Source organism: Oryctolagus cuniculus, chromosome 3 (assembly GCF_051225735.1).
Source record: "Oryctolagus cuniculus isolate XC-2025 breed Fujian yellow rabbit chromosome 3, ASM5122573v1, whole genome shotgun sequence".
Taxonomy (NCBI): Eukaryota; Metazoa; Chordata; class Mammalia; order Lagomorpha; family Leporidae; genus Oryctolagus; species Oryctolagus cuniculus.
The window spans coordinates 37280922-37307073 of record NC_142869.1 but is presented as its reverse complement, the minus strand read 5'-3'; the positions used below and the strand labels follow the sequence as shown (position 1 = coordinate 37307073).

At 47.7% G+C, this 26152-nt stretch overlaps 1 protein-coding gene across 13 annotated transcripts in view; it reads right to left on the bottom strand.

Moving 5' to 3' along the window:
- Window positions 1–1467: 1467 nt before the first annotated feature.
- ICA1L (islet cell autoantigen 1 like) overlaps window positions 1468–26152 on the bottom strand; it is a 93704-nt gene continuing 69019 nt past the window's right edge. For 11 of the 13 annotated variants that reach the window (XM_089330041.1, XM_089330038.1, XM_089330045.1 and 8 more), the window contains 3 exons: window positions 19360–19620; window positions 15380–15466; window positions 1468–4416 (listed from right to left, as the gene is read on the bottom strand). In XM_089330041.1, the coding sequence (XP_089186167.1) occupies window positions 4301–4416; window positions 15380–15466; window positions 19360–19620 (464 nt within the window). In that variant the 3' untranslated portion in view covers window positions 1468–4300. The remainder of the gene's footprint in view (window positions 4417–15379; window positions 15467–19359; window positions 19621–26152) is intronic. The other 2 variants (XM_089330043.1, XM_089330044.1) reach the window with 2 other exon arrangements.

The following is a 26152-nucleotide window of genomic DNA, read 5'->3' as shown; positions in this document are numbered from 1 at the left end:
AGTGTGGGCTGCGGGCATCCTAACCACTGGCTGAAGCACACAATCCTCTCTACCTGGCGTTTTGAGGGAAGAACTTAGGTAATTTTTAAACTCTCAGTAACTTCGTATGTGCATTTCAGAGAGAGAAGACAGTAAAAATTCCCTGGTGAACAATCCAAATGTGTGCCCAAAGGAACTACAAAAAATAACAAAAAATGTGTAATGTTAACTGTTCTAGAGACTATTAACTTTGAGATGGGAAAAAAAACTTGTGGTATTTTTTTGAGTGATGGTCAATGGCGTGCAGCCACAAGAGGAGACTCAGGCAGTGAGAGAAGAAAGTTTATTATATTTACAGGTTCTAGAGAGACAGAGTTGCTGCATGCCTGGGGAGGGGGTGCTGTCGCCAGGAAAGGAATATGAAGGGAGGGGCTTGGCTAAGCAGGTGAGGAACAGGGAGAGCGCGGAGATCCCCGGGCAGGCGCCTGGGGGCAGCAGAAGTGCACAGAAAGCGTGCAGGGTTTCCCTGGTGCAGTCAGGTGTTACTCGATCGTGGTCTGGGGAGGGCAGGAGGAAGGGAAAGGAGTGGCAGGGGCCACCTGTGTCACCCGGCCACCGTGGGCTACTTGGGCCGGGTGCTCACAGCCTGGGTGTGGGGGTGCTGAGGCAGCAGGAAAAACAGGTAGTTTGAAAAGTCAAAGGTACAACACAAATGTAAAAACATGCTCTTCCAAATCTCACATCAACCAGACCTTTTTGTCCTTTTGGTTCTTACTCTTTGGCCCATGAATGGTTTGTTTACACCTTGTCTTAACTTTAAATGCCAAGAAAGAGTTTTTATTGAGCTCTTTTAGAGTCTTTTAAGTGATTCATAAAAGATGGAAGGAGACAGTTTATATTGGATTTCTGGCTGTGACCCGTCCTGACCGACCATTCGTCTCCTCCTGTGCCGTAGGTTTACTTTGCCTTATGGAAGCAGCTTACTGGTGCATGTTTTAAATGTGCAAGTTTTACTTTCACTATGACTGAAATAACATTTTAAAGTTTGTATTTCCTTCCTAATTCCCAGAGCCTCACATTCTGTGGCTGCTTCGTTGCTCAGGGTAAAGAAAGCACTCTGCGGACCCTGGGGGCAGGATTAACTGGGCAAACGTGGCTGCTCCTGCTCCTGCTCTCTACACCATGGCTTCTGTTTTATTAGCTATTGTGTCTAGGCTCAAAAATTTGGTATTTGATGTTTTGTATTTGTTACTGAAAATATTTACACAGAAAACACACTCCGATATTTCCATATTTTTACACAGCCCCCTTCTGGGAAGGAGATTAAAATGAGTCAGTTTCAGAATGACATTAATTGCCCATTTTGTTTTCATCCTGAGGCGTCTTTATCAAGTCAATCTACTTTCCTACTACTGTGGTCCTGGATAAAGCACAGGTTTTTGCATAGGAAAATAACTAGATTTGTATTGAACACGTTAGGAAACAAACTTTTTGTTTTATGCCATCTTGCAGTCTTTATTAAAGAGGCTCAGGAAAATAGAGCAGTTGAAATTTCCTTTGGTCTAATGCTGCAAGACCTAAGCAGTTCTGAATGGTTTATGAGGAGGAGAACTGTCCACAGCTGAAAGATACTTTTTCCCCAGTGTGTAAACACTGAAACCTATTTTTTTAATACTTTGATTCTAATCATGTTGGAGCTATATACTGCAATTAATGAAAGATTTCAAAAAACAAAGTTGTGCTAATCCTATTATGCCTTGGTATTCATGCTCTAAGAGGCTGTAGAAAAAGTAGGCAAATTTTAATTTTTCTGGTTTTTTTCTAAGTTTCAATGCATTCTTACTGAATATAAAGTGGGAGATCACTTTTCTATTGGAATGGGAGGAAACACTGTACTTTGACAGGGTTGTTCTCCGTCTCCCCTTGGTACAGGATACTTAATTTACTTCTTACTGAATGGATGGTCTGGGCTGAGATGAACAGCAACTGCTTGTGCCTTTTTGTTCCGAGTGTACCCCGTCCTTCCTTCTCACCCCTTCCTGAATGTGTGCTTGGTTTCCTATATTAGCAGTATTGGCTAAATAGAGCAACATTTCTTTCTGACCACTAAATTATTAATCATTGAGCCTCAAATAACTAAGAAAATATGAATGGTAATCTTCACTAGTAATAATTGCTATCAATATGTTCTTCAAAAATGTTGTTAGACTTGAAGTTATAACGAGACTTGCTAAGGCATTAGAGTCACTTCTGGGTCAAATAGGAAACTGCACATTCGGTCAAAAGACAAAACGTTAGAGAAACTATGAAGTGAATAATAAAATGTGAAGGGATCTTTGTTTTTGGAAAAACAAGGGTGGTATTCCTTCCCATTCACAGACACTACTGTTGTCCTACCCGCAGAAGTGTCTTGGCTTATGTTGGCTAATAGGAACCGTTTTGCATGCATGTGAGGGAGACACAGAGGTATCTTGGAACTAACGCATTAGGAAGTGTGCAATTGCAAAGCAAAACAGCACAAACTCAAGACACACAGCACATTTTGAGGCACTTGAAGTGGAAAACACGAGTCACTGTGCGGGGGAATATCGACTGTGACCATAGTCATAATTTTGGTGATTGAATCTTGGTAAAACAATGGCTGGACTGCATTCTGGGAAATTTCATTGAATAGAAAAGCAGAATTTTTAAGTGCTTTTGAGGAGATAATGAGAGTTCATTAAAACCAAATTTAAAAACTGGAATATTGTCAAAAGAGTTGAAGAAAAGATTTCAGAACCTTTTCTTGAGTCTATGTTTCTGACCTTTAGATATGGTCTTTGCAACCTATGCAGTACTACGAGGTCTTAGTTTTCAGAAAAACAACTTCTGAGTTTGAGGACCAACAGCTGTGGATGGGAGGTGGCTGGCATTTTACCTACTCAGGTCCATTCCTAGAAAAAGTTTTTTATATACAATGACTTGGGCGTTATAAGCAATTTTTTTTCTAAATAAGTCTGTTTAGAAATAGCACAGGGAAACTCCTATGAACAATTGAGCTGACATGTCATCTTACAGGGATGTAATGAACTGGATGACAAAAATAAACTTAGAAAACTGGCTCAAACACTATGGTGAGCATGACAAAAAAGACAGGAGATGGAATGATTGATGGCTGTGTGTAACAGCATATGATGTTTTACTGTCTAACTTCCACTGAAGAGCCTTCCCTTGAATCCTTCTGTTCTCAACCATGAAAGGGTCACGGTTTTTGCATAGTAATCAAGTAGAACCCCAGATGCTGACACGCACAGGAAAGAAGATGTAGAAGAAATAAGACACTCCCTTGTTGATCCAAGGAGAGCTTTCTGTGTCTACCAGAAAGTACTCGGGGTGCAGTCATCGGGAACTATTGAGTGAGTACACAGACTGTATAAGGGTAGGGTTGGCAGCTGTCTTCCTCATTCAGATAGAAGTTTCTAGGCGATTTCAGGAATATGACTGCCTGTCACTTGGAGAATGTTCTCCCCTTGTTTTCTCTTCAAGAAGAGCATGAATGCTCTATATTACTGTAGCAATGTGTGAAAAGCCAGGCCTGAAGACACTCACACAATATCTTGAATATTACTGGGCATTCTTGTGGTTTATGAGATAAGTTTTTTTTTTTTTTCAATTCTATAGAGGCTAGGCTTGGCAAATTAACCATCCTGCTATTTCCCCCATGAAGATTTAATATTGGAATCGGAGAGTGTCCATGATTTTCCATGAGAGGCAACATTACACTGTAGCCTCGGAATGGAGGAGAGTACAGGTTCTGTGATTCATTCTAGCGACCCGAGTGCTCAGACTCACTGTCCCTGCTAACAGACAACCCGGTCTGCCTCTAGTGCTGTTTTCTATAACAAGACATCCCCCCTCTTCTATTTTATTTATAAACCAGCCCCCAAACCACAACCCAATTTCATGCTATCTTATCCACATACAGAATTCATACCAGCAAGACAACTTAAACATAAAAAGGCTTTCCAAAGAAATAACTTCAACTCCTATTGACAGAATTATCCCTAGCTGTCACTGTGACAAAAACATTGGTATCTAAGTATTGCAGCCTCAGTAGGTTCTAACATTTTCCACATAGAACCAATACCTCCGAATTCAAGCTATTAATGATATACTTAATCTATTCAAATGTAGTCCTTACCATCTGTCTAAAGTTGGCTGAGAGGTGTTATATTCACAAACACCATAATTTTGTGTGTGGGTTACAAAAGAAATTCCTTTCCACAAAGGCAATATGTTGCAAAATTGATGTCTCAAGGCCATGAAAATGACACAACTTCAGTCAAGCATTAAGAAGCTCATCATCTGAGTGTCCAATAGCATCTGGGTTTGAAAGAGGATCCAAGTCTGCAAATAGATTGAACCAGGCTGACATGTCTTGGTTACCATTCTTGGAAGCTATTAGAAAGAAAAACACATCAGAGTTTCAGCTTTTTTATAATCATATTTTCATAATTTTGAAGTAGATGCTTTTGAATAAAAAAGATAACTGACAAATAATAAACTATCAACTCTACCCCCTTCAGGATAATTTTGAAAAGCTAATACAGAATCTTGTGCTTGGTTGCGTACAGCTCTTAGAAAAGACTTGAATTACAAATGAAGTCAGGTCAGTTGTTAAGTCAGCAACGGGAGTCACTGTGCACCTACTTCCCATGTAGCATCTCTGCCCTTAATGTGTTGTACTACGCGAATTAACGGTACTACTACTACTCAAACAGTACTCTATACTTTGTGTGTGTGGGTGCAGTCTGTGGAATTTCTTTATATATAGAAGATCAACTTAGTATATACTAAGTAAAGATAATGAAGATGAAATTTAATGAAGAATGGGATGGGAGAGAGAGTAGAAGGTGGGACGGTTTGCAGGTGGGAGGGAGGTTATGGGGGGGGACTGCTATAATCTAAAGTTGCACTGTTGAAATTTATTAAAAAAAAGCAAATGAAGACTGGTAACAATACAGTCTTCTTAGAAACAAGGAGGCTTTCAGATAAGGTTTAAAAATTAAAAGTAGCCTCTGTTTCTACCAAGTAGGAAATCACATTCCTGAAATCTGTATTTCTCACAGTCCCACATTACCACATCCAGCAACTTACTTTGGTTTGCAGGTGTTTCCCTTGTCTTTTCCAAATGTGCTATTAACATTGTTCTTTTTCCCCACATTTTATTTGAAAATGAAGAGGAACTGACAAAGATCTTCCATCTGCTGGTTTACTCCCCAAATGACTGCATCAGCCAGGGATAGGCCAGGCCAAAGGTAGGAGCCTGAAACTGAATCTGAGTGTCCCAGGTGGGTGGCAGTGACTCCAGTTCGTGAGCCATCATCTGCCACCTCCCGGGTGTACATCAGTAGGAAGCTGGACGGAAGTGGAGAAGCCAGGGCCTGAACCAGGCACTTTGATATGAGATGCCAGTGTCCCACTGCACCAACTGTCCGACCCAGCTTCCTGTTAACCAAATCCAAATAGCTCCCTGTGGAGATGGGAGATGGGAGAATCTAAATACCATTAGTCCACAGGTTGCACTGTCACACATACTCAAGGACACAAGGTTCGGCAGGAGGCTGGGACTAAGCTTGCACAGTGGCATGGAGTGTGCGTCATCCCGGACTGGCCACTGACACCCAGGGGTCCAGAAGACAGGGCTAAGACAGGTGACCTTGTGAGCAGGGTATGAGGCGAGCCTTGGTAGGCAGAGTGGAAGACAGGCCTACTCTGAAGAGTAAAACTCAGTCATGGTCGACAGGGGCCACGTTCTAGGCGTTTTCCGTTCCAGGCCTCAGCCAAACCGTGTGTCCCTGACTGTCCGCCAGAGGGCTGAGGGGCTCCCAAGCCTCCAGAGTGAGGGCAGCGCGAAAGGACTGCGTTTGTGCCTGAGGTGGAGCGCGAGTTCTGGCCTTGCTCTGGGTGACTGCCTACCAGTGAGTGCCCCTGGGCGAGTCACCGAACCCGGTGCTTGTTTCCTCACTAAATCACTCTGTGATTTAGTACTGGATCCGGATACCTGAGAGTAAAAAGGGAAGTTTGAAGGTAGCCAAATAGAGGGGCCCAATGCTTAGTTCCTCCACCACAGAAAAGAGCTCAAACAACAAACAAACAGCTGCATGTAGAAAGAGTGCCCAAGGGAGAACTCTGGAACTCAGCACGTCCTGTAGGCCACACAGACTGGAGGTGGCAGCACCGAGGAACGCAGTGACCTGCGACCAAGACCCAGATCCATGGCGGGGGCGTCCCCGTGGCGGGGCAGGGTGCCCTGGAGTGCCTCAGTGGCGCCCTCTGCACAGCCGCCTGACTGGCAGTCTAGCCCCAGGGCCGGCCACAGGCCTCGCAGGGCAGGGGCCCAGCAAGGAAGCCACCTGCAGGCTTCAGAGGAGGCAGCTGGCCGCCCCTCAGCGACCACAGCACAGGCGGAGAGGAGTCACTGTCGGGATTCGGCCTGCCCTGGAGGACAGGCCCTGCCGCCGCTCTGCCACACAGCACAAGCCTGCAGCTGGTACCTCATTCCACCCGGCACTCTGCGCTTCAGGGGCGGGAGCTGGGCCCCAGAGCTCTAGAAGTAGGAGTGCTGGATTCTCAGAGCTCGGGTCCACTCTTCCACCCCTGCTTCCTGGGAAGGTGCTCAGCACTGCCAGAACACGCGGGAATCAGAGCCGCCAGCAGGCCTGCAGCCTCCGCCTCACCCACAGGGGCCGCTGCCCGACCACTGGGACCTGCAACGCTCCCAGGACCCTGGCTCCTACTGTCACGTGCACCTGCTGGGACACATGCCACCCTACCAGGGACGTGAGCTGGTGCTGCCATGAACCCGGCCCCACCTCTGTCACCAAGGGCCACCACCAGTACTGCGTGCTATCCCAGAATGCCAATGGTGCGCCTGTGAACTTGGCCCCCACCCCTTGGGCTGCCACCAGGAGCACAGCCCCTGCTGTGGCAGGCTTCAGTGGGAGGCGGTGAGGGAGACTACCCCATGGCTCCAACTGGAACTAAAGAGAAAGGAGTCTACCAGACTGACGCCCAGAGACACGGATTCTGGAAAAAGCATTTAACCATGAAAGGCAACCTTTCAAAAACCGCCCCTGCCAGATACGACAATCAGTGGATCTGCAAGGTAACATGACACCTCCTGGGGCCACCGCCGTACTAGACTCCCACGGAAAGGGGCTGACACAATGCCGCCTATAGAACTGGAAAGAGTGGAAGGAAACTCGGTGGGACAGCAGGCCGAAACAGCCTAACAGAATCAGGAAAACTGCATGCCATGAGTAAGGAAATCTAGGAGGAACTGTTAGAAATGAACTGAATAAGTCAAATAAAAAATTGAGTTGAGGGCCTCAGCAACAGGACTAGGTCAAGCAGAATAAAGAATATCTGAATTTGGGCTGGCGCTGTGGTTCAACAGGCTAATCCTCCGCCTGTGGCGCCGGCACCCCGGGTTCTAGTCCTGGTCAGGGCGCCAGATTCTGTCCCGGTTACCCCTCTTCCAGGCCAGCTCTCTGCTGTGGCCCGGGAAGGCAGTGGAGGATGGCCCAAGTGCTTGGGCCCTGCACCCCATGGGAGACCAGGAGAAGCACCTGGCTCCTGGCTTCAGATCAGCACAGCGCGGCGGCCATTGGAGGGTGAACCAACGGCAAAAGGAAGACCTTTGTGTCTGTCTGTCTGTCTCACTGTCCACTCTGCCTGTCAAAAAAAAAAAAAAAAAAAAAATTTGAAGATGGATCTTTTGATATAACCTAGTCAGACAAAAATGGGAAAAAGTGTTTAATGAAGGTAGCAGTGAAACTTTGGAGACACCATTAAGTGAACAAATATCTGAGTTTTGGGAATTCTAGAAGGGGAAGAAAAGGTGAAAGACATAGAAAACTTACGAAATAACAGCCGACTACTTCTCCAATCTCAGGAGTAGCATGGACATCCCGGTACAGGAGGCCCGGACAACCCCAAGTACTCGTGGCCCGGAAAGAGCCTCACTGCAACACCTTATACTCAGGCTGTCAAAATGAAATCGCCAAGCCAGAGTTCTAAAAGCTGCAAGGCCAGATTGCCAAGTCAGGAATCAAGCACAGACTTGAACCCTGGTATGGGCTTACTCTAGTGACGCTCAAGTTTGGACAGGGCCCCCCTGCCCCTGCCCCCAGACCAACACCTTGCAGACTGAGCCCTTGACACCTTGGCCAAGCAGCTGCAGGACGGCCTGTCCTACCACTGCCAACCTCAGAAGAGCAGACTCCAGCTGCCAAGGAGTGTGCTACGCGAGTGAGCTGAGGACTTTGCCTTGGAGCTCTGCTGGATCTGCTGTGGTGAGGCCCAGCACCAAAGCTCAGAGGTCTCCATGCCCAGAGCAGCACTCACAGGTGCGGCCCCTAGACCGGCTCCAGCGTCAGAGACCTGCCATGCACTCTGGAGTTCGGAATCCCGTTTCAGCCTGCATCAACCTGGTACACACCCACAAGACAGGAGTGCAGGGTTCTCAAGTGCAAGCTAGCTTAGTGTCCGCCTGGGCAGCCGGGGACTGCCTTCACCGCCACCAACCGTGGGCGGACAGCAAGAAACAAGTCTACAGCCAATTAAGAGTCGGGTACCAAAGTGAGCACAGGCTGCACCTTGGAACTCAGGGTCAGATCCTTACAGTCCCTGGCCTCTGGCTCGTGCTGTGGATGGAGCCCCTAAGACTTGCTCCGGTGCCAGGTGGAGACTGGTGGGCGTAGCTGACTGGGCATGTCCTCTGCCAGCACTGCCTGTGTCTGGCCACAGTGGCCTGAGGGTGTAAGTCCGTGTGAGCAGCAGGTAGCCCACAGCGACAGGGCTGTGCTGCACTGGACCTGGCAGGCTGCATGTTCCCCACTGTTAACCCCTTGGCAGATGCATCAGCTGCAGATGGCTTCTCCCATTCTGCAGGTTGGCCTTTTACTCTGCCGAGTCTGCTTTGCTGTGCAGAAGTTGTTTAATTTGATGAAATCCCGTTTGCCCATTTTTGTGTGTTTCCTGGGCTTTTAAGGTCTGTTGGGAAAACTGGATTTTCATATGTGGAAGAATGAGCCTTGACCCCACCTCTCACCCTAGACAAAAATCAATTCATAATGGATCAGAGACCCAATTGGAAGACGCAAAGCGCAGACACACACACACACACACGAGAAACATGTCACACGAAATTTTGGGGGATGAGATTCCAAAAGCATAGGCAACAAAAAGACAAATGGGGTTATAGCAAAATAAAAGCTTCTGCATGGCAGAGGACACAAGAGAGTGAAAACAAACTACAGAATGGGAGAAAAAGTTTGTCATCTGACAAGATTAATACTTAGAAAATCTTGAATTCAAAACTCAGTAACAGAAAAGCAATTTAAAAGTAGGTAGATAATATGAATAGATCTTTCTCAATAGGAGAAACTGAAATGGCCAACAAATTTATGAGAAAATGTTCACCATCACTAGTATTCCGGGGAATACCAATCAAAACCACACTGAATTATTTCCAGTTAGAATAGCCATTACCAAAAAGATAAAACATGACAAATGCTGACAACCATGTGGAGAAAGGTAACTCTTGCACACTACTTGTGGGAATATAAATGAGTTTAGCCATTACAGAGAATAAAATGATGGTTCTTCAAAAACTAAAAATGCATCTACCGTATGATCCCCCTATCCTGTCAGTAAAGATCCAAAGGGAATGAGCACAACCTATTATATATTTTATGAATAAGTAGGAGAGGAGGTCAAAGGCTCCAAACACAGAGTATAAGGGGAGGGAAATCGTAATCACCTTGATCTTATCAGTGCACAAGGTACGCATGCATTGGATTGTAACACTGTGCCCCATAAATGTGTACAATTATTGATTTATCAAAAATTGTTTTAAAAATGTTTAAGATGGAAATTCTAACTATTGATCATTACACATGGAATACATGTATCAAATTATCACACTGTACCCCATAAATATGTTCAATTAAATTTTCAAAAGACTAGGAGGTGGCCATTAATAGTTATGCTGGAATATTTCTCACCATATGTGAAAATCAAATCAAGATGGATCAAAGATGCAAATCTAATACCTGAGACTGAATTGCTGGAAGAAAATGCAGGGGAAACACTCTAAGACGTTGATGTAGATGGTAACTTCATGGGTAAGACCCCCAAAGTACAGGCAACAAATGCAAAACTAAACAATTGGGATTGTATCAAACTCAGAAGTTTCTGCACAACAAAGGAAATGATTACTAGCGTACAGAGACAGCCAACAGAATGGGAAAAATATTTGCAGGCTACCTATCCAACAAAGGATTAAGATCCTGAAGATATCAGCAACTTTAAAAACTCAACAACAAAAACAACCAGTCCAAATAAGAAATGGGCAAGAGACCTCAATAGACAGTTCTCAAAAGAAGAAATACATATGACCAACAAAAATAAGAAAAAAAAATGGAGGCTGGCATTGTGTAATAGTGGGTAAAGGTGCTACCTACAATGCCAGTATCCCATAGGGCACTGGGTTCGAGTCCCAGCTGCTCCACTTCTAATCCAGCTTCCTGGTAATGGGCTGGGAAAAGCAGCAAAGATGGTCCAAGTTCTTGGGCCCCTGCCACCCACACAGGAGATCTGGATGAAGCTCCTGGCTTCAGCCTGGCCCAGCCCTGGCTGTTGTGACCATCTGGGGAGTGAACCAGTGGATGAAAGATCTGTCTCTGTCTCCCTTTCTCTGTAACTCTTTCAAATAATAAATAAATAAAGCTCAACATCATTAGCCACCAGGAAAATACAAATCAAAACCACAATGTAGGTATCACTTCACTCCATGAGAATAGCTAAAATCCAAAAAGAGAAACAAATGCTAGAGAGGATGTTTTACGGGGAACACTTACACATTGTTGGTGGGACAGCAAATTAGTGCAGCCACTGTGCAAAACAGTGTGGAGATTTCTTAAAAAACTAGGAATAGACTTGCCACATGATCCAGTAACCCACAACTGGGTATAGACCCAAAAGACTTGAATATAACGTATCAGAGACACCTGCACCACCATGCTCATATCAGCACTGCTCACAGTAGCCAAAATATGGACTCAACTGGGGTGTCCTTCATCAGGTGAATGGATAAAGAAAATGTGGTATATATTCACAAATATTATTCAGCTATTAAAAAATAAAATTCTACCATTTGCTCAAAATGGACACAACTGGAGGATGTCATGTTGAGTGAAATAAGCTGGATACAGAAAGACAAATACCACGTGTTCTCCCTTGTACGTGGGAGCTAAGATTTGAAAAGAAAAAGACCTGTGTGTATCAGTATTGCTGCAAATATAGTTTTGTCAAACTTCTTTTTATACCAGTGGTTAACAATGTTGTCCTAGGCTGGCGCCGTGGCTCAATAGGCTAATCCTCCGCCTTGCGGCGCCAGCACACTGGGTTCTAGTCCTGGTCGGGGCGCCGGATTCTGTCCCGGTTGCCCCTCTTCCAGGCCAACTCTCTGCTATGGCCAGGGAGTGCAGTGGAGGATGGCCCAAGTGCTTGGGCCCTGCACCCCATGGGAGACCAGGAGAAGCTCCTGGCTCCTGGCTCCTGCCATCGGATCAGCGTGGTGCGCCGGCCACAGCGCGCCGGCCGCGGCGGCCATTGGAGGGTGAACCAACGGCAAAGGAAGACCTTTCTCTCTGTCTCTCTCTCTCACTGTCCACTCTGCCTGTCAAAAAAAAAAAAAAAAAAAAAAAAAAAAAAAAAAAAAAAAAAAAGTTGTCCTACTAAAGTAAAACTAAAGTTTTAATGATCTGTGATTATTTTAAAACTTACAGTATATGGGTATACTGTATATCTTTCCACTTCATTGCTGTGTATGGCCCTGTCTTTTTTCTTTTTACTTGTTGATCTCTTTATTTAGTGCAGTATTAAGCCCTTGACTACAATGTTAATTAAAAGTATGTTATCTCAAAAACTAAAAAAGAGGGGCTGGCACTGTGGCACAGTGGATTAGGCCACTGCCTGTGATGCCAACATCCCACATGGGCACTGGTTCAAGTCCTGGCTGCTCTACTTCCCATCTAGCTCCCTGCTAATGGCCTGGGAAAGTGTCCAGGAGCTTCATCTGGCTCTCCCATGTGGGTGGCAGGGACCCAAGCTCCTGGCTTCAGCCTGGCCGAGCCCAAGCCAATGTGGCCATTGGGGAATGAATCAGCAGATAGAAGATCTATCTCTGTTTTTCTCTCTTTCTCTAACTCTGCCTTTCAAATAAATTTTAAAAATCTTAAAAAAAAAAAGAAACGGGAGGGGAGGGAAGGGAATATCGTAATATTCTTAGAATTGTCTCTATGAACTATATTGAATCTGTTCTCTGTATTAATATTACAGTAACATAAAAATCAGAAAAAAAGATAAAATAATATGCCAAGCACCAACCAGGACAGGTGGTTGAAGGGCTCTAATGAGTATGTAAAAATTGTACAGCATTATGCAAATTGTGGAATGGTTCTGTGTCGCTCCCCCTCTTCATGGAGGAACGACACAGGACCCTACGCTGTTCTTTTGTCTGCTCGGCCCTCCCCGGGTTTGCTGCTGGTTCTTCCCGGGTTGGCTACCGTCCCTTCCACCTCCGTGGAAGGGCGGTTCCCCCTGCCACTTTCCCCACTTCCGCGGGGGAGCGGCACACTGCCGGCCGGCTCTCTCGGGGGCTGCACAGGTGTTCCTTCAGATAGATGTTCCTGGTGCATGCTGTCTCTCTCCTCCTTTATAGTCCTCTTCCACCAATCCCAACCCTGCTACCCACACGCCGAGTACGCTGCTCTCCTCCAATCAGGAGCAGGTCCTGCTGTTTATTGGTTGAACTGGAGGCAGCTGGGTAGAAGCTGTTTCCTCCTCTCCCAGCGCCATATTGTGGGAGAGCAGATGCATAGAATAAGTCTTAATTCCAGTAACTTAGTCTAGTCTGAGTTGCTCCCAGTTGCTCCCCACAGTTCTGTTCTCATGAGTCTCAATGTAAAATGAAGATCTTTGTTACATTTTCTAAATGAGGGTTCTCTTTGTGTATACTTTGATGACTTCCAGAGAGACTCGGAGGACAGCAAATAGAAACTGAATTTTGTGAGATATACATAAAGAAAAAGAGGTCAAATACCTGAAATTAACTTTCATGAAGTGAAGGTGTGCATGGAAGATACCAGCATTAAGAACATGGCCATGCCACTATTGAGGCTTGGTGGATTGAGCTGCAGCTCGGGGTGCCCACGTCCCATATCAGGAGTGCCTGGGAGGCAGCAAATAATGGTCCACACACTTGGGTCCCTGCCTCTCATGTGGAGACCCAGATGGAATTCCTGGCTCCTGGCTTTAGCCTGATCCGTCCCTGACCACTGTGGGCACTTCAGGAGTGAATGAGTAAACAGTAGATGTGTCTCTCTCTTTCCCTCTCTCTGTCACTTGGCCTTTCATATAAAGAAAGAAAGAAAAACTAAATAGAAGCTGACCATTCTCTAGAAGTTCCTCTTATTGAATAAGCCCTTCCAATGGCTGCTCACAGCACCCTATGGAACACTGATAGAAACCGTGTTCTGAGCTGTTCTGCTAGGTGTATACTTAGAAGTAGAACTGCTTGCTCACTTGTGGGTATACAAATGTTCACTTTTAGTACAAACTGGGTAACAGCTCCAAATGGTACTACCAATTTACATTCCCACAAGTGATGTATGAGTTTCTGGTCCTCCCACATCCCTGTCACCGCGTGAAATATATTCACTCTCTGCCCTCTCCCTTCATTTTAGCCCTTCTTGGAGGTGGGTATTAGTGTCACATTTTGCTTTTAATTCGTCTTTCCTTGATGCCTGGTGAAGGGCAGAACCTAATGAATTTTAAAGTTGCTCAGAATTTTGGTTTAGTAGCTGTCTTTTTTTCCCCTATTTTTCCTCCCAAAATCAGCCTCAAAGATTATAGGTAAATAGCACCCTTCCCAAATGATCTACTTTTATGTACTCATTTCTGAAATTTAGTTACTTTATAATCTCCCATGCGGGTGCAGGGCCCAAGCACTTGGGCCATCCTCCACTGCACTCCCGGGCCACAGCAGAGAGCTGGCCTGGAAGAGGGCCAACCAGGACAGAATCCGGCGTCCAGACCGGATTTTTAAAAAAATATAAGTAGTCTAAATCCCTTAGGAATGGCTCTTGTTCTCAACCTGCCAATGTGAACTTCTGATTTGCTTGGATTCATTTTTGTAAATTTATTTGAAAGAAAGGGGGAGCACCCATCTGCTGGTTCACTTCCCAAATGCCTGCAAGTAGCTAGGACTGGGCTGGGCCACGGCCAAGAGCTGCGGACACACTCCAGGCTGCCGACTCTTGTGGGAGGAATCCACTACTTGAGCCATAACTGCTGCCTTAGTAGGATCTGGAGTTAGGAGCTGGAGCCAGGAATGGAACCCATGCAAAGTAAGGTGGGGTGTGGGCATCTTAACCATGAGGCTAAACCTCTAGCCCTAGAGAGTCCCTTATTGACTTACCTCAAAATACTGGAAGGAAAAAAATCAGATTCCAGGAGTCTACAGTGATAGCGATGAATAAGTAAATGGGACAAGGAGAAGCTTGTCCATATAGTAGGATGCTAATGTATAAATGTAGGAGGAATGAGGAAACAGATAATCACTTTTGTCAACAACCATAGCAATGTTTCATGAAAGAAGTATTAATTGATGCTGAATTAGTGAGAAAAACACCACTTTAGCCAAATGGTCAGACACCCCCAGCAATGGGACAAAATACGCATCATGATATCCTGATACAACTGACATTTCTGCGTTGCCAGCCCCGCCAAGGCACATGCAGCCTGCACCGAATATGAGAAATCAGAGAAACATAATCAAGGATGGCCCTCAAAATAAGTGACCTGCACACTGCAAACAAGTCAGCATCCTGCGAATCAGACTGGGGAACAACTCCATGTTCAAAGGATTTGGCAACCAAATGCAGTGTCTGACCCTGGGCTGGGTCCTGCCATCACATCCTCAATGTGATGGCAAAGAATATAAATGAATATGGGGTTGGTGTTGTGGCACAGTGGGTTAAGCCACAGCCTGCAATGCCAGCATCCCATGTGAGCACCAGTCGGAGTCCTGGCTGCTCTACTTCTGATCCAGCTCCCTGCTAATGTGCCTCCGAAAGCAGCAGAAGGTGGCCCGAGGACTTGGGCCCCTGACACCCATGTCAGAGACCCAGATGATGGAGTTCCAGGTTTCCGACTTCGGCCTGGCCTACTGCTGGCTGTTGTGGCCATTTAAGGAGTGAACCAGTGGATGGAAGATTCTCTCTCTGTGTGTGTGTAAAACTCTACCTTTCAAATAAATAATCTCTAAAAAATATATTAATTAAATACTTACATCTTGTTAATTTCTTTGGACTCTGTGAAGGCACTGGCTGGTTATCACCGTGTAAAAGAGGAAGTTCTGATCGCTCTTGGACCCAGCCTTGGGAGAGGGAAGTAAGAGTTATCCATTGTTAATCAGATAAGAAGTAGCACCAGGAAAACAAGAAAATGTAAAAACATCAGTCCTGTGGGCTTTGATTCTGTAGTATACAAGAATTTATCTGAAATTTCATCTGAAAATGTGTATTTATGTGTTTTATTCAGTCATTAAGTTTTATCCCAGTAAGAGATGAGACTCTGGTATATTTTTCAGAGTGCCTTTGCAATAAATATTAAAAAGGAAAATTGCAGGGCAGGTGTCTAGAGCAGTAGTTAGGATGCCACTTGCCATGCCTACGTACCATATCCGAATGGTTGGTTGAGCCCCACCTCTGCTCCCAATTTAGCTTCCTGCTAAGGTGCCCTGAGAAAGCAGCAGGTGATGGCTCTAGTACTTGGGTTCTTGCCACCCACGTGGGAGACCTGGATGGAGTTTCAGACTCCTGGCTTTGTCCTGGTTCAGCCCTCGCTATTGTAGGCATTTGAAAAGTGAACCAATGAATGGAAGATCTGTGTGTGCATATGTTTCTGCCTTTCAAATAAAAATGAAAATATTTATTTTAAAATTTATTTTTTTACCTAGAAAACTTTTATTTAAGGTATACAAACTTCATGCATTTCATATATACAATTTTAGGAACACAGTGATTATTCCCACCCTGCCACCCTCCCTTCCACCCATCTTACCTCTCCTATTCCCATTCTTATTTTTACTAAGATCTCAAAAATAGATTTTTAAACTGAAATTGTGTCCTTTTCAAAAAACAAAGCAGATGAAAATGGAGAAATATAGAAAGAGAAGGGCTAAGGAATCAGGAAAAGGCCCGAGAATTAAAGTGCTGGAACCTATAAGTATGTTTGTATCCTTGGACTTGGTAATCTCATTCCTAGAAGTTTATTTCAAGAAAATAATTTAACCAAAGCAGAAAGTACATGCATGATGATGATGTTTATAGCAGCATTATTTGTAATAATGAACAAATAGAAATAATAAAGTAGGAATTAAGTAGAGTGTAGTATATACATGACAAAACAGCATGTAAAGAAACTGTCATTATGGGAACACATGAAAAACCATTTATGCCATAAGTAAGAAGCAGCACTAGAAAGGAACTTAGATCATCCTGTGTAACCCTTTCCTCGTACAGAAGAGGGTGTCTGAGGCCCTGGTATGATTGGTGCCCTGGTTTGAATGTCCCTTCCAAACCCAGGGTGAAATGCATTTGCCATCTTGGCCGTGTGAAGAGGCGGGACTTGGCGGGAGGCCCACGTCACAGACTGCTGCTGTGACGGCGGGACCCTGACCCGAGGGGTGTTCAGCCCCCAGCCTTTCCAGCGCTTGCTTGCTGGCTACCTTTGGCCGTGGATGACGCAGTCCAAAGGCTGGGAGCCGAGCTCATGGGCTCCCAGCATCCAGAACTGTGAGCCGAATGAACCTCTCTCGTTTATACATTAGTCTGTTCTGTCGTTGCAGACTAAGCACATGGGTTCCTAGAATTCAGATCTTTTGATCTTTTTTTTTAATTTTTTATTTATTTATTTATTTTGACAGGCAGAGTGGACAGTAAGAGAGAGAGACAGAGAGAAAGGTCTTCCTTTACCGTTGGTTCACCCTCCAATGGCCGCCACGGCTGGCGCGCTGCGGCCGGCACACCACGCTGATCCGATGGCAGGAGCCAGGTGCTTCTCCTGGTCTCCCATGGGGTGCAGGGCCCAAGCACTTGGGCCATCCTCCACTGCACTCCCGGGCCACAGCAGAGAGCTGGCCTGGAAGAGGGGCAACCGGGACAGAATCCGGCGCCCTGACCGGGACTAGAACCCAGTGTGCCAGCACCGCAGGCGGAGGATTAGCCTAGGGAGCTGCGGCGCCAGCCCTCTTTTGACTCTTAAAGAAGCTCACTTTTCTGGTCTACGTCACAGGACAAAAGGGTGGACACAGAGGAAAGGCCTGTGGAGCCCGGCCCTGTACTAGGAGACAGGTCGACAGATTTCGGTTCCCTCTCAACTGTTTACACTGCCTGACAGCCCTCAGCAAGCCACTCACACACTGGCTTCCCACGTGCCTCGGCTCTTAAAGTGAGTATCCTGCGGGCAGGGACCTGAGTAGTGAAAAAATACTGTTGATACTGTATTGCCAGAAACAGGAAGCCCGGTGCTGCTGGAGAGGGAGCAAGTTGACGAGAAAGAGAAGTAAGTCTGTGTAACTACTGCATTACTGGTACGCTGTTACAGAGGAAGGGTCTTCAGGGTCAGTGTGGGGTGCAGTGGGCAAGCCATGCCTGCAACACTAGCATCCCATTTGGGCACTCGTTTGAGTCCTGGCGGCTGCACTTCTGATCTAGCTCCCTGCTAACGTGCCTTGGGAAGCAGCCCAAGATGGCCCAAGTGCTTGGATCCCTGTACCCACATGGCAGACCTGGAAGGAGTTCCAGGCTCCTGGCTTTGGCCTGGCCCAGCCCTGGCTGTGGTGGGCATTTGGTGAATAAACCAGCAGATGGAAGATCTCTCTCTCTCCCTCTCTCCCCCTCCCTCCCTCCCTCCCTCCCTCCCTCCCTCCCTCTGTAACTCTGCTTTCAAATAAAATAATTTTAAAGAAGTGTTTTCTAAAATTTCACCATAGAAAAGCAGCTGAATGATCCTAAATGGGGTGCCTCTATTAAATACTACTGTCCGTTCATTTAAGCTATTCAACAAATCTGGCTGATTATTTAACTGATATTTATTTATTGAGTCAACTTTATGTTGCTCTCATGGAAGCACAAAGATGAATCACCGCGCAGATCATGGCGTTGGCATGCTTGCAGATAAAGCACGCACGTACTACAGAGCTATCGTGCACTGAGATACTGCTGTGTGCCAAAAAGGCATTTTCAGAGGTTAAAATCTAGGGGACGCAGGGCAGGGATACAGGCAGGACAAACTAGGACTGTAACAGCCATGAAAGCAGACGAGCCGCAGCTCTGGGGAAGGCCAGAGGAGGAGAAGGCCCGGTCGCTGGGAGGCGCTGTGGGAGGCTTCAAGGACTGGGAATCTGGTGCTGGGGTTCCAGCGGGGCACACGGCAAGAGAAAGCCACTCAACAGAGACGTCTCCGCGGGATCTGAGCACTGGACAGCGCAGGGAAGGGGGACAGGCCGGCCTGGCAGGTTTTATCCTGGAGCCCACGGTGCTTCGTTTTTTTAAAAATGTAAGCAAGGAGCTGACTTCAGGATCTGCTTCTTGGAGACAGAACTCGGGAGGTAGAGCGGAGGCTGAACTGGGCACTGGAGCCCCGTTAGGAGCTCTCTCGCAGCAACCCAGGACACCTACTGAGGGTCCGAGGGCTCCGGGTGTGGCGGGGAAGAGGAGGAACAGGCCGGAAGCCGCGTTTCCCAGACAGAACTCACGGGACTCAGTAAGCGATGTGGGTGTGGGGAACAACAAGGCTTCCAAGGTGCAGGGCTGGGCACAGGCTGGAACAGCAGAGGCGCTGAGGGAGGGAAACCCTTGCCCCAGGCTTCTTCCCTCAGTCCCTGCCCGTGAGGCCGCCCCAAACCAGCCTTGGGAGATGCCCTTTCTCTTCTTGTCAACTCCGGGCCCACAGGAAGGGAGCCTGAGTGTTTCAGTAACCTAGCAGGTGGAGGTGTTTTAAACCTGACACCAGGGAAAGTCAATGAAGGAAGCATGGGGTTGGGTGCAGGCGGCAGCAAGCAGCCCTTGTTTAAGGCCGGTGGAGAGATTCCAGTGGCAATGATAGTTGGTTTTTCCCCCAGTTGGTAGATGTGACAGCAGATTTGATCCAGTAGTACTGAAGTTAAAACTGAACTCCTTGTTGATCCCAGCATCAACAAGCACACACTTGTCCCTCCCAGGATAAAATCAGGCCCGTCCATCCAAGTGTTGCATAGATACTCACTGTTGAACGCTCCCGCAGCATGGAGGCCAAGGTCAAAGAGCTGGGAGGGGAGGAACTGCGACGCGTGGGCGAGAGGCTCGGGCCCCACGGGAGACTCCGGGGGCGCGCGGCTGGCACGGGGGCTCCCAGAGGCCGTCTGGCCCTCCGGGGGAGATTCACCCGTGCCCGAGGGGCTGGGGCTCAGGATGCTGTTCAGGAATGAGAACTCCTTCTCAAAATCTTCTCCTTCCAGTGAATCCACAGGCAGATCTTTTGCAACTGCTTAGTGAAAATAAAAACAGAAAGGCTTTGTTCTTTTTAAGGTCATGAGAGTAGAATGTAGGACAAATAAAATGCTTCTGTACTCCATTAACATAATTGTTAGTGAACAACAAAACTGATTGGAAAGTTACGTGAACATTATTTCTAGGACAGGATTTAGATCCAAACAGCCATATTTCCCAATGAAGATACAGTAGTTATGAAGATCTATTTACAAAATAATGGACAGGGGCTGGCGCTGTGGCATAGAGGTACAGCCGCTGCCTGCCATGCCGGCATCCCATATGGGTGCCAGTTCAAGTCCCGGCTGCTCCTCTTCCGATCCAGCTCTCTGCTATGGCCTGGGAAAGCAGTAGAAGATGGTCCAAGTCCTTGGGCCCCTGCACCTACACAGGAGACCCAGAAGAACTCCTGGCTCCTGGCTTCAGACTGGCGCAGCTCTGGCTGTTGCGGCCATCTGGGGAGTGAACCAGTGGATGGAAGACCTCTCTCTCCCTCTGCCTCTGCCTCTCTGTAACTCTGCCTTTCAAATAAATAAATAAATTCTTAAAAAAAAAAAAAACAAACTCCAAAACAATGGACAGAAATGACAGAGATGCTAGGAAATAGATAGACAGATACTAGTGGAAAGCAGGTCAACAGGACAAAAGAAAAAATAGAAAATATCTAAACAGCATATTAGTAAGTAGTTATTTTGGATATTCACAAACCCTGACAATAGAAACAAAAGCTTCTCAAGCACACATTGAAAATTTATTAAAAATTGGCAATTCTGGCCGGCACCAAGGCTCACTAGGCTAATCCTCTGCCTGTGGCGCCAGCACCCCGGGTTCTAGTCCTGGTTGGGGTGCCGGTTCTGTCCCGGTTGCTCCTCTTCCAGTCCAGCTCTCTGCTGTGGCCCACCTGCGGCACCGGCACCCTGGGTTCTAGTCCCGGTTGGGGCGCCGGTTCTGTCCCGGTTGCCCCTCTTCCAGTCCAGCTCTCTGCTGTGGCCCAGGAAGGCAGTGGAGGATGGCCCAAGTGCTTGGGCCCTGCACCCACATGGGAGACCAGGAGGAAGCACATGGCTCCTGGCTTCGGATCGGCGCAATGCGCCGGCTGTAGCATGCTGGCCATTAGTGGCCATTTGGGGGGTGAACCAACGGAAAAAGGGAAGACCTTTCTCTCTGTCTCTCTCTCTCTCACTGTCTAACTCTGCCTGTCAAAAAAAAATTTTTTGGCAATTCTAAGGCAAAAAAAAATCAGTGAGTTCTTCAAGTAGAAATATTACCAATGATATGATCTGATTACAATGCAAGAAACTAAAATAATTTAACAAGTAAACCAAAAACCAAAAGGCTTTTGTATCCATAAATTTTTAGTTGAAAAGTAAACTCTATGAAATATAATCATAAATAAGCAATGAGCAGAGGAAAAATCACAGTGCTAGAACCCCATTATCAGTGAAAATGAAAGGCAGGGACTTCTGGCATGACAGAGTGGGGAGCTCTAGGAACCTGCATCCCTAAGTAACAGGTGCAATTTATTTTCTTGAGAAAACAAGCATTTAAAGTCTGCAAGTAGTCCCGATGACATACAGCACATGAAGAAACGTTTGCCAGCAAATCTACTAGAATCCAGGAGGCACAGTGCCTGCAGTATTTGGACTGAGAACCACTCCCTTCTTCCCTCCTCCCTAGACAGCAAGGTGGCAATGCCGCCTGAGCCTGGTGCAGCCGGTGACACAGGGCTCCCTCCTGCCGGCTCCCATCCAAGGGCTACTTTCCCCGGAGTGGCTCGCTGCCATCCTCACATCCTGCCCCCACGTACCACATCCTGCTGAGACTAAGTCCCAAGTGACTGCAGTGCCAGATGCTCTGGGAAGGACACCTGCACCCCATATCAGAAAGCCTGGTGCGAGTCCCAGCTCCTCCACTTCCAATCCAGCTTCCTGCTAACTAACACACACCCTGCGAGGCAGCAGATAATGGCCCACCTGGGTCCTTGCCGCCCCCATGGGAGAGCTAGATTGAGTTCCTGGCTCCTGGCTTCAGACTGGCCCAGCCCCTAGCTGTTGTGAGCATCTGGGGATTTTGGGCCTCGTTCACTTGACCCTGCCTCTGAGGTAGCAGTGTCCTGAAGAAGTGCCAGGCCTCAGTGTATTGTCACCTCTCTCACCTGGCTCGCAGCTCCTGGAGGAACAATGTCGCTCAGAGAAAAGCATGCCATTGCCCCCAGTTCCAGTTCATGCCCTGATTCAGAGACTGTCCTTGGGGAACAAAGCAGACAGAAAACTCACAGCTCCTGCTCTCTTCCCAGAGGAACCAACTTCTGTTGTAACACAGTATGGAGAAAGTCAAGCCTAAGGATGCTCTCAGAAGCACTGATGGTGGGGGAGGGGTGGGAGTCTGACCCAGTGGTTCAGATGCGGGTTAAGATGGCAGCATTCCACATCCGGATATTTGGGTTTGGGGCCGTGGCTGTAGCACAGCAGGTTATGGGCCTGGGCTGCAGCACCAGCCGCTGCACCTCCTACTCAGCTCCCTGCTGATGCACCTGGGAAAGCAGCAGAGGACAGCCCAGGTCCTCAGGCCCCCGCACCCACAAGGGAGACCCGGAGGAAGTTCCTAGTTTCTTGGCTTCAGATCGGCTCAGCTCTGGCAATTGTGGCCATTTGGGGAGACCTTTCTCTGTCTCTACTTCTCTCTGTATCTCTTTCAAATAAGTAAAAGTAAATCGTTAAATTAAAAAAAGAAGAATATTTGGGTTCAATCCTTGCTCCAGCTCCCAGCTCTGTTATAGGTAAGATCAGAAAAAGAGCTGGAGGAAATACGTGACCATACCCTCCCTCCCCCAGGAATGCCTCTAAGACTCATTCCGTGGTCAGCAACCCAAAATCCCTACTGCAGCAAAGCCACCACCCAGAACCAGTGCTGGCTGGAAATATCTAACACGGCTGCTGATGGCATCCCCGTGGTGGCCCATGGCCTAATACAATATCGTTATAGTAGAATCACCATGACTCACACCCATCATGTACTTGATGCCATGACACTTCTGAGACTTCCTAAAAAGGCCAGAAATTGAGCAGTCACCAAATTCCTGGAAATCCCAGCCCTTGTGTGGAAAACTCCACCCAAAGTAGCACTGAAGCCAAACCCCTATAATATAAAGCACCACCCAGCCTCTCTATTTCCCTTAGCCCAAGGTGTCCTTGTCTATCCTTTATCAAAAGGAATTCACGGAACTGACAGAGTGATACAATTGGCCTCACAAGGCTCTAATCATCGGACCCAGGAAGCCATTTGCTTCTCCAATAGATAGGACCTTAATGGCCAGTGTTGGCCACAGGGGTTTGTTTAGGGGAATTCCAGGTCCACCTGCACATAACCCCCAGACCAACCTACCTGGTCATCATAAATTCCCTAAAGAGCCCAGCGTCAGGGCCCAACCATAGAGAGGTCATGAGCATCACTGACCATCCAGGAACTTGGACGTGAGTGCATCACGCACCTCTCAGCCCCAGTTTCAGTCTCTAAGAACCTTCACCGTAGCTGCTCCGGGAGCCCAGGAATTAAGCGATAGCTGCCCAGCTCCTTCTCTGCGCTTTGCAATAAACTCCTTTCTCTACCACCTTGATGGCAGGGATTTGCTTTCTGTGTTTTGTGTGAGTGGACCCGGTTGGCAGGTTCTACAAGAATACCTCCAACTCGTTCAAGGTTATATTCAGTACCACCACCCCCTATTCGTCCAGACCACATAAGGGGATACAGCTCACCCTAGAGCCTGCCCTACCAGCTTTGAGTATGTACTTTTGTTTCTCTAGTAAATCTTGTTCCTCCACAAATGTGATCTACAGCTTCTCTTTGAATTCTTTCCTGCATCAGAGATAAGCACCCGGATTCACTCAGCTAACAGCCCCAGCGTCCTGCCAGTGCAGACCCCCGGAGGCAGCAGCAATGGCTTCAGTGTGAATGCCTGCCACCCACATGGATTGAGCTCCTGGCTCCTGGCTTCAACCCCGGTCCTGTAACAGCCTTTGCAAGTATTCAGGAAGTTCCTCTCTTCCCTCCCTCCCAAATAAATTAAAAATAAGTAAATATCAGAGACTGTGGAGAAAAGCAACTGTGAGGAAACTGAGAATGTCATTGGTGGCTAAACTTTAGGCCAGCTTGTTTGTTTGGAAGAACAAGGGAAAAAAGCCAGCTGGGGGTCGGAACAAATTTCAAGCACTGACTATTCCTTCAATGGAGTCCAAGTTTAATTGCTTAAGTCTGTGGACAATTGATGCTGCAGGGCATTGCTGCGATCCATAGACCAATCAGCTAGGCGTGAGTGGAGCTTCAAGCTGGGTGTGGTCAAGGAGCCGCCTCAGAGAACTCTGCTAGAGCCACGCCCAGCCCTGCCTGACGTGGGCACAGGCAAACCTGCCTCCTGTTAGGGGTCCCCCATTAGGGGTGCAAGAGGGCAAGATGAAGAAAGATTCCTGGGGCCTGTGCTGCGGCGGAGCGGGTAAAGCCTCAGCCTGCAGTGCCAGCATCCCACGTGGGTGCTGGTCTGTGTCCCAGCATCTCCACTTCTGATCCAGCTCTGCTATGGCCTGGGGAAGCAGTAGAGGATGGCCCAAGTCCTTGGGCCCCGGCACACGCATAGGAGACCCAAAAGAAGCTCCTGGCTCCTGGCTTCAGCTCAGCTCAGCTCTGGCTGTTGCGGCCATCTGGGGAGCCAGCTAGAGGATGGAAGACTTCTCTCATGCTCTGTAACTCTGCCTTTCAAATAAATAAATCAATATTTAAACAAAAAGAGAAAGAAAAAACTCCTGTGCAATAATCCAGCCTATCATATACAAATAAACAAGCAAATCTTGGAAACCATAACTGCTGAGGGGTGGGGGGACCAGTACCCAAAATTACTAAAATACATCATCTAAAACGTCTAATTTCCAACACAACCATATGAGGCATGCAAAGAAACAAAAATATACCTGACCCATCGACCACAAAGAAGGCAGGCCACAGGAGCCACACGTGAGAGCGGCCAGCTGCCAGATGGAACAGACACAGACTTCAAAGGGCCGGCGCTGCGGCGTAGCCAGTAAAGCTGCCCTGCAGTGCCAGCATCCCATATGGGTGCCTGTTCGAGACCCGGCTGTTCCACTTCCAATCCAGCTCTCTGCTGTGGCTTGGGATAGCAGTAGAAGATGGCCCAAGTCCTTGGGCCCCTGCACCCACGTGGGAGACCTGGAGGAAGCTCCTGGCTTCGGATCCACATAGCTCTGGCTGTTGTGACCATTTGGAGAGTGAACCAGAAGGTGGAAGACCTCTCTCTCTCTGCCTCTGCCTCTCTGTAACTGTCTTCCAAATAAATATATCTTTAAAAAAAAAAAAAAAAAAGAAGAAGAAGAAGAGAGGACCTGGAGATTGGTGCCCAGCATTTTCCTCCTCCTCCTCCACAGAGAAAAACCAAACCAACAAATAAATAGCCGCACTTCCAGGTAGTACATGAGGGAAAACTCTGCAACCCAGGAAGGGAGGTACAGGAGCCTGCAGGACACAGAAACCTGGGGTGACATAAAGAGAGGAGCAAAGGCCAGTGAGAAACCCGGCCCCATGGTTGGCTGGGGGAAATGGGATGCCTCAGCACAAAGCCTCAGGCTGGCAGCCAGTCCAGCTGCACAGGGGATGCGGACGTCACAGGCCTGGAGGCCAGCAGGCGAAGCTCCTGGATTACGCAAGGAGCTTGCTTCAGAGAAGGCACTCACAGTCCCTTGCCCATGTTGTGGCTGCACAACTGCCCCGGCCGAATCGGTACTGTCCTAGGGCACAGAAGGCCCTGCCACACCCACTTCCTGGGACCCCCAGACACTCCCACTACACTAGCATGGAAGACTCAGCCTCAGGAAACCAACCAGACGCAGCATAGCAACAGGGACCCCAGTACCCTCGCCCAGGCAGCACTGCACTACAAGAGGACGCATGGACCTCACAGCAGCAGGATCTTGCCCCAGGATGAGAGAAGTAGAGGCCCGTGCTCCCTCGGACCCAACTCCCTACTCTCCCTGCAACACCCAGAGCAGTGCTCCCCGCAGCTGGGACCTGCAGCACCAGCACTTCCAGCTGTGCACTCGCAACCTTCGTCCGACCCCTGTGAGTTGCCAGCCAACCCTCGGGAGCCTGCCAACACGGACAGTGATGTTCCTGTTATCCCGGCCCCCACCCCTAGCTCCCTGCTGGGACCCAAAGCATCCCAGTCAGCACTGCAGACTCAGGACCCTACAACGCCCCAAGCCACTGCAGGGACCACGGGACTGGCCTGTGCCTCAGGCAGCTGCTAGGACCTCGGGCCCCACCAGGATCGCGAACCTGTGCTCCCCTGACCGCTGCCCTGCCCCTGCTGGGATGGGAGAACAGCCCAGACTCCCACTGCTGATGGCACCAAAGGTAAAAGGAGGCTATATGATGGCACCCAAACCTACATCTAAGGATGCCACTTGAAAACAAATCCAGCTACTATGAAAACCATCTCACAAGTTGTAGAGACAACCAATACACAG